The 12,085-nt window shown below is 41.9% G+C and overlaps 1 protein-coding gene across 1 annotated transcript; it reads right to left on the bottom strand.

Annotated features, from left to right (window-relative positions):
- Window positions 1–1,186: 1,186 nt before the first annotated feature.
- LOC6735824 (glycerol-3-phosphate dehydrogenase [NAD(+)], cytoplasmic) lies at window positions 1,187–3,796 on the bottom strand. The gene is made up of 7 exons (XM_002082698.4): window positions 3,478–3,796; window positions 3,206–3,412; window positions 2,919–3,107; window positions 2,676–2,859; window positions 2,469–2,622; window positions 2,317–2,409; window positions 1,187–2,259 (listed from the first exon to the last, which is right to left on the bottom strand). The coding sequence occupies exons 1-7, from the start codon at window positions 3,694–3,696 to the stop codon at window positions 2,229–2,231; spliced, it is 1,077 nt and encodes a 358-aa protein (XP_002082734.1). The 5' UTR covers window positions 3,697–3,796; the 3' UTR covers window positions 1,187–2,228.
- Between the last annotated feature and the right edge of the window lie 8,289 nt (window positions 3,797–12,085).

Below are 12,085 nucleotides of genomic sequence, written 5' to 3' on the forward strand. Positions count from 1 at the left end.
AGACGGACAGACGCGGGCGGAAAGAGATAGAGCGAGGAACAAGTTGCAGATACGTTTGCATAAGCCGAGACGTGTGTAACGTACCAAATTGTTATTTATTTTTTGAAGTGCTTGCGCCACTGCCACTGTGTAATGGTGTATCTGTGTGCGTCGTATCTGTGTTTTCGCCGCCAAGTGTATGAGTGTTCTGGTGTAGGCAGGTGCAGATACACAGATACATTGCCCACAGATACGTGCAACTTGTTTGGGTCTTCAGTGGCGTCTTGTTTGCTATTTGACGTCACATTTTGCCAAATTTACCGTGTAATTATCGGCAAAGGCGAACGCCAAACCAGCGCCACCTCAGACCGCCCACCACCCACTGGAGAGTGCAACAAGGATGGGGCGATCAGGCTGGACTCTGGACACTCCTGCTCCCCAGCTGATAGGAGTATGCAAATTTCGATAGCTTTTTGTCCTGTTTGGCCGGGACCCCAGGCATATTTGTTTAACCGTAGTCAGAACGAGCCGGACAGTTTGATTTCGTTTCGGGGATTTCCATTTTCATTTTCATTTTGATTTTTAGCCGGCATTTTGCACCTGTACGCAGGCAGCACGTAAGCTGAATATTTGCTGTATGCTTGCGTAAACTGCAAATCTGAAATGAACTAATAAAGCAATTGAAATGGAAAACATTTGCGTGCTTTACACAAAAAAAAATTTAATTCCAAATAAATTGAAAAGCTATTGGACTGGATGTGCGTAATGTGGCTTGCATAAATTTTTTGGACCTCCTGAAACGTAATCATAAATGCATGCATAATGAAGAAAATGATTTCATGGATATAATCTTTTGATATATTGTGCGCATTTTTTCCTCTGCTTCTTTTTCTCTAACCCGGCTGCCTCAATCATTTTAAATAATAATAAATAATTTACATATTGTTTCACGCGAGCAATGCATAAAGAACACATCCACGCAATGCAATCATAAACAATAATTTTCATTCGGCGCGGATTAAATGTTGTCCGCTAATGTAATCGAATTGGACAATTTCGACATTTAAACTAATCCGTTTACAAAATCCGGATGCAATCACACAAACTCACCCCCCTCCCTGCCAACTGATTACCGCCTTTGCTGCTTTGATTTAATTATGCCTGAAAAAAACAAAACGCACGACAAGTCGCAAAGCCGAAAACTAAATGAATTGCATGCATCATTTATTAAATATAAATTTAAAAATTGACTTATGAACGAAAAGATTAACTTGTTGTCCCAATTTGAGTCCGGCAAGAGGCACGTAGTTCGAGATACTCTTCATGATGTCGATGGGTATGGGTGTTGATGAATCTAAGCTTTGTAAACTCTCTTCATGAAGTCCCAGATTATTTTCTTCAAGTTGGCTTTCGGCGCCACATGGGGCGTATTGTTTTTGAATATAAAGTTGTACGCATGCTTTCCCAAGTGCCAGAATCTGGTTTTTTCCTCACAATGCGCTACATCCTCTGGTTTCTTTAGTAGTATCCATGGCAAAAGTAATATAAGTGGTGCCACAGCTAGCAAGTAGATGAAGTGCGCATTCTTTTTTAGATTTTTTCGAAAGTTGGTCTCCATTTTAATAAAATAAAATTTTCGTTGAAAAATCATAGATCTTATCGGTTCTGGCAGTACTGGCTTACTGACCGAATCTGTCGGCTTGACACATGTGCTCCATTTGATGTATGGTTCAATGAACTCCTGGATCTCTAGATCTCGACTAGTCCTCGAGTGGTTGCTCCCATTTCCTCAATTCCGATTGGAAAGCACTTCAGCCGCCAAACAATGGTGAAAGGAGAAAAATAAAAAAATAACTACCGGACACCGAGAAACACACATAAATTTATAGTTGAGCCATGGAAAACAATGAGATGGAAAAGCGGGCGGCTTTCTTTTCCATTCATCCGGATCCGGATCCCCGACTGAAGTGATTTCCGTTGTTTTTCCTTGTGCTGCGAGCGTTGGTGCATTCAATGGAGTGCACTCTCCGCGCAAAGGAGCACTTGAACTGCAGCAAGAAAAGACGCACAATACAAATGTTGAGGGGCTTTGTTTGAGCAAATCGTGTATATGCGTAGTGTATATCCCAGACAAAACCCATTCCCATGTGCTCCATTTAGCCAGCTAAACAGTAAGAATACATTTTTCAGTGCTGTATGCTTATATGTTTCTATTTAAAACTTATTACACCTTAAACGACGAGTCCGCATCACAATTGGAAAGTATGGAGAGGATGAAATCTGCAGGGAGAGTTATAATTACTATCAGATAAGTAAGACATTCCTGCAGATCCTTACATATCCTCGCGCGCCTTGATTAGAGTTTCAACCAGGCGCTGCAGTGGATAGTCTCCAGTGCAGATCCTGTACACAGTTGTAAAGAGGGGGAATCTGGAGGGGAGAGTTGTTAGATCGCATAATAGCATACGACGTATCTACATTATGCCTACTTGTCCTCCAAGCCCTTCTTCTTGAGCATATGATGCACCAGCTCCGCTGTCACCGGACCCAGTGGCTCGTGTCCTGGAATGAGAATGTGCTCCAGTTCGCTCAAGGGCTTGCCCGTCTTCACAAAAGCTTCGGCCAACTTGCGATTGCGGTTTGCTGTGGAACATATATACTAAAAACTATATAGATTTAGGTAGATTTTGGTATACCATAACAACTAGTAACCAAATCGGAAATTCCGCAGGACTCAAAAAAGGTTCCCATGCGGCAACCGGGATAGAACACATCCACGAACTGGAGCATCTCAAGAAATCCTCTCCTGATGATGCCTCCCTTGGTGTTCTCATTCAGCTCCATCCCGTCGGAACAGCCAGCCGCAAAGGCAATGATGTTCTGTGATTTGAAGAAGTAACAGGGTTCCCCAAATGCAAATATCGTGAGGCGGAACTAACCCTTAGAGTGGAACAGATCTCCACACAGTCGGCATCCTCGGTGACCACCACGCGGAACGTGGGCGACTTGAATATGTCGTGGAGCACCCTGTAATACTTCTGATCCCGACAGCCAACTGTGCCCTCGGCGAAGTGGTCGTGGGCCAGCTCATGGGCCAAGTTACAGCCCACCAGGACGGAGCAGGGAATCTACTTTGGAGTAAGAGGAAATTAAAATAGAATAAGCTATATAAGTATGAAATACTATATAAATATTTCTGACTCTTTTTTTAAGTGTGTGTTATGACCTTTAGCTGCCGCATTATAATCTGGGAAATCAGGACGAACTGGCCATCGTCGCCGCGCTCGAATCCTTTGATCAGGGAAACGGCGTGGGCCGTGGGCTTGACTTTTCCGAGCAGCGTCTTGCAGCAGCTACTCACGAAAGTCGGCGGAATGGCGAATATTATAATGTCCGCATCTCGAGCCGTGGTCACAATATCATCCACGGCCACCTGTCAAGTGTAGGATCGAAATATTGGAAAACTGGACACATTGTCAGTCAGTCAAAGGCACCCACAATATTTGGCGGCAGTTCAAAGTTCGGCATGTACTTGGAATTTACGTGGGTGGTGTTGATGATTTCCGTGAGCTTGCGACCTTCAACAATCTCCTCATAAACGTACATGGGAACCTTTTCGTCCAGTGTCTGCGAGTTCAGCACGTTCCTGCCCACATTGCGGGCTATGGTCGTTGCCCAGTTTCCCGACCCAATGATGCAAATCATTATCTTGTCCATCTTGAGATGAAAATTGCCAAATGATGTATGAATTTCAATCAAATGTTTCGTGTTTGTACGTTTGAATGACTTTAAAGTCTACGGAATTTTTTCGTCACTAAGTGTGCATTTGGAATTGAATGTATGATCCGAATTAAATTAGTTATTCTGCTGAATGAGTTTCGTTTCATTTTGTTATAACTTGCATAACACACATTTAAACGGTTTAGTAATTGACACCATCAATTAGGTTCGTGTATGCAGCAAAGATACTAATTGTACATTTGCTGGTGTAGCGCCTCAATTATTGGCAATGATAATTGGAATGTATACAGCTTTTAAACCGAAATCAAGCTTATTTACCCCGCAGATGGAAACTCCAATTGACTCCCAGTATCGTTTCGGCTGTGAACCTTAAAAATTAATGCCCCAATAAATTAAAGCACACGCAAAGGGCCGGCACACGGACTCGTATTATTATATATGCATATTTACATATGAACATATAAGTTCCGTGTACATACATATATTGATTGAGTGCTGGGCAAACAATTCATCAGTAAACCAGGCGGGATAAAAATTACGTATACGTCACGTTCGCCAAACTGGCAGGGCAAATAATTAACTGCAGCAAGCGTTTTCCCCTCCAATTTCCAATATGGATTCACTCATGGCTGCCGACAACAAATTTAAGCTGATGCTGGAAAAATTGCATAATTCTTATATTTATTTTTTAATTACGGCGGCGTTAAATATTCTCTGAGAAATTCGACTGCGGCGGCGGTTATTTAAATAAAATATCAAATTGCCAGCGTTAAAATGCAAAAGGGCGAAAGCCAAAGTGAAAGTCCCATCGAAATCAATGTGCAAGAAAGTAAACACTTTGAAATTGTGCGACCCGCAGTCGTTGGCAGTCGGCCCCATGCCCCATCTCATCCAATTCCAACCAATCCGGCCAGAATCCAACTGCAGCTCAACCGCCCAGCGCCATCCACTCGACTATGAAATCAAAATGGATGATGGGCGAAATGAAAATGGAATTTTTAATGAGTTGCTGCCGTGGCAAAGGCCAAACGAGCTGGTGGCCACTGAACAATGGAGCGGAGACAAAACGATGGAAAACTGGGGCCAAGTCGGGGGGTTGCGATAGATGGGAATGGAGCCCACCAAGGCCGTTGCAGTCAAGTAGGAGGGTCCACTTTCGGCTGTCCAGCACTTTAAGGGCACAGGGAAAAGGGTTCCAAGTAACTGCAGGAAAAGATTAAAGTACTGGTATTTAAAGTTGTTATGAAATAAATATACTTGTCTTTTACTCTTGGCTTCGCTTAATTAAAGTTAGGAAAGAGCTTAAATACAATTATGTTTCCACAGTAGACACAAATTTCTAAACAACGCATCAGTGCAATTTAAAACCTACGAGCAGCCTAATGAAGCACTTTTAAAGTATCTTGAACATAATTCGATTTTTATTCCTTTCCTGGGACTGCATAATATATTCCTACACATTCTCCTAGCCCCTCGTTAGCCCCACATTAATTTGCTTTTTTATTATTTTATTCTAGTATTTTTATTTCCAGCATAAAGTAAACTTGACTTGGCCAGATGACTGACTGAAATCTTCTCGGGGATACGCACATAAAGTTTTAGCACAATTTTTTATGCCTTGCACCTTACTTTCTGCCCCACCTACTTTTTCTTTGTGGCAGTTACTCATATGATTTTGTGACTACAAAGTTGAATCGTAAATAAAATTATTCCATGTTTTTGTAAGCTGCAACGTGATTTCGAGTATCTGACGGTTAGTTTGGGTATCTGAGTGCGGGAATAGGAGGAAACTTTCACTTTCTCCTTGCTCCAACTTGTGCGAACTTCGCAATCTGGAGATAAACTAATTAGCCGGATGTGTGCTTCAGTTTTGTGTGGATAAATCGATGTTTGCTCTGAAAGGTAAATAAAATCGAATTAAATAAAAGCTTTCAAGTGCTGAAGGCTTTTAAGTATAATGTTTTGTATTTGTAAACATGCATCGTCATACATTTGGTAAGAACATAAATTAGATTCATCTGATTCGGAATAAAAACGTCAGCTTAAAGTGTGATTTTTGAAAAAGTAACTGAAAACTCAATACAGTTACGAAATAGAAATACTGACCGCTTTTCAGCCATTTTTACTACCACTTTAGATGTCGCTCCGAAGGACGAAAAGTGGCTTATGCTGCTTTGCCACTTTAAGAGGCATTAAATTACGTGAAAAGAAAAGTTTGTGGCCCAAAGTTGAGTTGGATTCGAGTGGAAATCAGATCTAGATACACATACAGCTACAGATGCGGATACAAAGCAAAGGCTCTGGAGTGAAAATGGAGTGAAGCCGCAGTCTTAGATTGCGTGCGAAATGCAGGCAAAGTTGGCTGCTAATGGGGAAAAAGGGGGAGAGTCCTGGAAAAACAGCCAACTATGCAAACTGCTCGGCTCTGAATGAAATCGAGATAAACTACTCACAATATTTACTTTTAATTGGAGAAGTTCAAAGAATAAACAAATATCAAGGGACCGAGGGATAGAACGATGCGGCATTAAAAGTTTTTTGTTCTTCGTCCTTTTGCCACCTTTCCCTGCCACATCGATGGGTAGAATGAAACACATTGCTTAGTGCACTGAAAGAAATTCATTCGAAGATCCCCAAGCAGATGAATATTTTACCTTCCATAGGTCTCATCATCAGAAATGAATTTCCCTTGATTTGCTTTATATTTCTCCGTGTAGCTTTGGCTTTAATTCCAGCATTCGAGTTCATTAAGCTTCTTAAATGCGGCACAAACTGGAATTAATATTCCGAACAACATTTGCCGCATTCGGCTGCTGCTGTTTCCTCCACTCGCTCCCATTTGACAGCCGGCCAGAAAGTTGAGCCAGAAGTTCAAAGCGGTCTCGTCAGGGGCGTAGGACAAGGGGGCGTGGCAGGGTCAGAGGGCGCGGCAGAGACGTCTGCGCTTGGCTTTTAATGTTCTCCTTTGGATTTTAGCTTTTTTCGACGTTTGCCTAAATGGTAATTAAAATATTCCCAGCTGGTGTCTAGCTGCCCGTTTGTCCGCAGCTGTCCATCAGCGAGGAGATGAGGGACAAGCGAGTGGGTGGCAAAGGAGCCTCGAGGTCAATTGCAATCAGAGAGTTCTTTCGCCAGCTCGCAGGCGGTAAGCAAATACGGTGAAAGTGCACAGAGGTCACTCGCAGATGCTAATTCTCAACTCTGCTTTGCTGCTGCAAACATTTTAATTGGATTCGGTTCTGCTCAGCCAATGAAACTCAAATAAAATGTATCCAAAGTTTGGCACTGCGAACTTTTCCCATGAACAATCCATTTAAATTCTACTTAACTACTATATCGCAACACTTTTTAAACACATATGCAACCGTTAAGTTATATCTTATCTTTAATTAACAATGATAACTCATATTGCTTATAGATTTTCTAAATACTTGCCATTTATTATACGCAAATCTTAAACGCTTTTCTTGTGTGTTTTGCATATCCCTTCTGTACTTCCAGCAGCCATTTAGCGAACTTTACCGCCATCTTTCATTCATAATTTGCTAGTCCCTTTTTGTGCGAATTTTTCACACACACACACATACACACAAGAGGGGCGGAAAATGGCAGAAGCAAGGGGAAAAGCATCAGACGCAGCTGGGCGAAAAGGGAAACTGTGTCAACGCCGCCATTTGGCCGCCCAAAACTCCCCGCATTTCCATTGCTGTTTTCCCTGCGTCTCCGTTTTTCCGCCACGCTGATGGCGACATAAATAGCACCGCTTGGATGATGGCTTAGTTCCTTCTCTTCCGCCGCCGGAAAAGTCCCCGTTGGCGCGCCCCAAAGTTGGCCAGATCCCCCAGGTAACAGGTAAGAGCCGCCAGTCGCTCATAAATGTAAACTTTTTCGGCTAGTTACATGTAATTATGCCATTTTACTCACAGCAAAGATGAGAGGCATGAAACTCATTCTACCCCGACAACGGCTGCTGATGTCTTTTCACTTGATTGCCAATTTAATCGGCTGGCAATTTTCCGCCTTGGCGCCGTGATTAGTGGGCGTGGCCGTGACTAATTTGTGCGCCAGTGCAAAAGGAGGAGACTCTTCCGTGAAGCGGGAATATTATTCCGAGTTTCGGAGTTTATACATTCATTTATTTATTTTTGCCCGCCTGAGAGTGGCGTGCGTGGGTTTCCAGGACTCACCAGCACACATAATTCAAATACGTGCCGGGCATACGGAAAATTCGGAAAATGCACACACACCGACTGCAGTTAATCTTCGCTTAAGTCCCGTGTTTCTGTCAATATTTTCGTTTGGCCAGGAATGATGCACTTTTTTTTAACACTTCTTGCGTTGTTTTCCACGCTTGTGAAAAACTATTAATAACTGCTTATGCTGTATAACATTCAATAAATAAATATATATTTTACCAGCTATCCATTAATACAAAACTTATAGGAAAAAGAAGAATGAGTCATCGGTAGAATTAATAGGAAATATAAACGCCATTTTAGTAATACGTGTACTTCCCTCGCTCTGCTTAAACATTTTTTAGTAGCGTAAAATGTAATATTATTAATTAAAAAAATCCAATTTTGATCGAACCACTTGGAAAATAAGGAAAAGCGCAGGAAAACTAGCATAGCAGTCATAGAAAAAATGAAAGTAAGGGGAGAAAAAATTTGCTTGCAATTTTCCTGCCATTTCTCTCTTTTGCACCCACGCGTATGAACTCGTGTGTGTGTGTGTGGGTGTGTGTGTAGGGGTGTCCGTGTGTGCACACACTTGCATGTTTGCTCAGTTCACATGAAGTCAGTTGTTAAATTGTTGGGGTTTCTCTGGGGCTTTCATGCTACTGCTCCCTGTGTCCCATTTTTCAGGTGGTACTCGCGGTTTTTCTGGCTTCCTTCGCTGAGTTTCCCGTGCTTTTTGCCGCAGTTTTCCTTCGCTTCTTGGCCCTAACAAATAGACTTTAAATATTTTGGCACTGAATTTATCTGTGCCAGCTCGTGGGCGTTTACACATTCACAACCAGGTGTACAAGATTTATGACATCGAGCCGAAAGAGGAATGTAAATATTCCGCTTTATAGTTTTCCTTTTTCTTTTTCTTGTTTGTATTGTGTGGGAGTTTCCGAAATTATCCCTTTGGATCTCGTATAAACTGTCATTTGTTTTCTATTTTTAGCACTTCTTTATTTGGCTTAGCACGTGTTTCCTGGCTACTTTTGACCGATATAATCTTACATCAATCAATTTATATATGGTATTAAAAAAACCTAGGCTACTTTTGAGAGAATGCATTTTAATATTTACCAAGGATTAAAACTAAATTGTATTCAAAAGATGGATATATTAACTTTGCTGGGGCGAAACCTAAAAAAGCAAATTTAGAACTAACAGATTTTGTGGAATTTGATTAAACTTTTTACATATTTCAAAGCAAACGTAAAGTGTATATAAAACTTAAGCAATTTTAACTTCTTCGCCGAATCGCTGGCTTTCCTTTTCTCTTATTTTGTTAGTTATATATGGCTATGAATTTATAACGAAAAGTTTTGCATTTTGCAAATCATTTTTAGCACCTGCGGCAGGGTTAAAGTTCAGTCAGCGTGAAAACTTTGCAAATTAGTAGTCCAGCGCTGTTTCTTTCCGTTTTCCTGCTGTTCATATATTTATATTTCGCTCAGCGCAGATTTCATTTAAAATGAGTTAACCTGTTAATGCCGGAATGATGAAGAACGAAAGGAAAACATTTCTTCCAGCCATGACTCGTAAATTTGTTTGCTGTCGCAGAAGCAGAAGGTCTAGAGTATCTGCGAAAGTGGCAAGACCCGGACAATGCGTGAAACCTATAGTTCTCGGGGTCCCCAAGCCGATCAGCTGAACTGGACTGGACTGCTGACCATAAGCAAACAGCGAAGATTTATGGCTAACTAATCGACACAGGCAATCCCATAAATCTAGACCCAGTTCGAATGTCAAATGGCCAAAAGGCCAGCGAGAGGTAAGCTGATTGGCCGACAAGGCAAATTAAAGTTCAGACCCAATAAATGTTAATCGGTTGCTCTTTGTCTTTTCTACCCTTGTCTGCTTTCCATCCTCCCATCCTTAGCTAACTTTTTGGCCAACTTTGGTTTGGCTTGACCATTATGTTTTAACTTGTTCGAAAGCTTCACAGAGAGTTTTCATTCTATATTTACTAACGCAAACAAAATTCAGTACAAAACGCATTGAACACGGCAATTAAGATAAATATTATTAAACAAAAGAATAATGTGATACTTTGCTAATATTGCCTGTTTGGTGCAGGTGCCAATGATGGCCAAACGCGGCTGAATTTATGGCCAATAAATTAAAAAACTTTTACAAAAAGCGCAACAGAACACGACAGTATGGCAGCATTAATTGAAAGCGCCGACTGCTGTGAGTGTAGCTGAGCATATCAAAGGTAATTACGGATGCCGTTAACAGCAGCCAAATGGCTAAGATACCACCCTCCGCCCACCGCCCACTTACCCACTCATCTCATTATTTAGTTAATTATATGTTTGTGTGCCGGCAATTAGAACTCAGATTTCATTGTTGGCCGAAAACCATTTTGTGGCCTACTCGGTTGCCATCAATGGCGATGATGATGATGTCCATGAAAAGGGCAGCAGGCAGGATGGCTTCGCTTCGCAATGCTTTGCTTTGCTCACCGCAAACTTCTAATTAATTTGAAAGGAAACATTTGAAACGCCTTGTGTTGCGGTTGAAATGGCCCACCTCCCTCCCGAACAAACCCCATCAAATGGGTCCTAGACATGTGTCCAAATGTGTAGGAATTTTCCTGCAAGCTCATTAGAAACCAGGCACTCGATTGAGCTGACAATATTATTTTAGGCTAATTTGCAATGCAAGGTAAAAATACTTACTGTTTTTGCGCCTCTTTGGGGCGGAAACATTCTGCTCGAATAATTGTCAAAACTATCTTGGCCAGCTGAAAGTTGGCCAGCTTGAGCTCTTAACACATTTAATTAAGAGGCGGAAAAATCCGAAATTTTAGCGCCCCACGGGCCACACACAATGCATTAAAACTGAGCCGAAAGTGAAACTGTTGGCAATGCAACTTTATTTGTAGGAAACCATTTCGGTTTGGTTGCATCATTGCGAAGGCTCAACCCCCATCGCCAGCCTACTTTCCCAATGTTTATAAAGCTGCTCGGGATTTGGCCCAAAAGCTGTACAGAAATGAGAAAGTTTCGGCAGCCCTGTCAAATGGATTTACTATTTGGCAAAAAAGTTTTAATATGCTTAAATTAGGGTATTTTTTTAGCCAGCATTTCAGTTATCTCTGTTTCTAGCATCGAAATCTGGACTTTTGTGGGCTAGAAAATACATTTTATCTAATACATTTAATAATATTCGACCCAGCTTAGCTCTCCATGAAAACTTAGACCAGTTGAACTTAACTATCTGCCAACATATGATTGCAAATGTACCTGTTGGTCGGACTGAGATTCATTTTAACAATGCCAGTGGAACAAGTCAAGGGAGCTGTCATGTCAACCGCAAATTAAACGAAGAGGAGCAGCATCCAAGGACCCACGACTGTGGGGGCTGACCCAAAGGATCGGGGGAGGTGGGAGCCATAAGTAATTAACCAAGTGATAAAGAACCTGGCCCAAGGGCGACACAAGTTGCTGTCCAAGACGACGACAACGCTCGTCATTAGCGGCCGAAAATGTTGCATTTAGTTGTGGTGGGCCTGATGAATATGGTTAATTTCATTGCTATAAGTATATACACACACAAGTATATACACATGGAGCTGCGGAGCCTGGGAAATATGTATTTATCCCTGGGCGACGATGACGATGACAGCGCCTGACCAAGACACATTTTTCGTTTGTCCTCTAATTGCATATCTGAGGATGGTGATTATTATGGAGCCGGCGATGATGAAGGCCACCCGTACAATTACCAAGTCTCCTGCTGTTCGGAGCCCTGTTTTGATGTTCTGGCCAGAAAGAGAACCCCTGGCCATTGGCCAGACGAAGCCGTGTTTCAGTGTCTAATTAAAAGCACCGGCAACTGGCCTCTTAATTTATGCTCGTTCAGGGACAGGTTCCGAGAAAATCCCGCCCCACATTCCGCTTTCCACTCCGCATTTGCATGCCCTCTATCCGGATCTCAAATGTTTTGGCTGGAAAAGTTTATGGCATAAATCGCACACTTGGCCCGTAACTCGCAGCTGTTGGAAGGGAAAATTGCATGTTTTGTGTCTTTGAATGCGCACACCTGATATCACGGTATTTTTAAAACACTCTGGGGAAGGAATTACCTTATAAAATTACATTACTCTGAGAACTAATTCCAAAACCAAGTAATCCTTGCTT

The sequence above is a fragment of the Drosophila simulans genome, chromosome 2R (genome assembly GCF_016746395.2).
Source record: "Drosophila simulans strain w501 chromosome 2R, Prin_Dsim_3.1, whole genome shotgun sequence".
Classification (NCBI taxonomy): Eukaryota; Metazoa; Arthropoda; class Insecta; order Diptera; family Drosophilidae; genus Drosophila; species Drosophila simulans.

Excerpts from the sequence above, each read along its gene's own strand:
- LOC6735824 (XM_002082698.4), bottom strand. The coding sequence starts at position 3,696 with ATGGACAAGATAATGATTTGCATCATTGGGTCGGGAAACTGGGCAACG. Across the intron at positions 3,108-3,205 it reads TTATAATGCGGCAGCTAAAG|ATTCCCTGCTCCGTCCTGGT; the intron begins GTCATAACACAC and ends ACTCCAAAGTAG. Across the intron at positions 2,860-2,918 it reads AGATCTGTTCCACTCTAAGG|AACATCATTGCCTTTGCGGC; the intron begins GTTAGTTCCGCC and ends TTCAAATCACAG.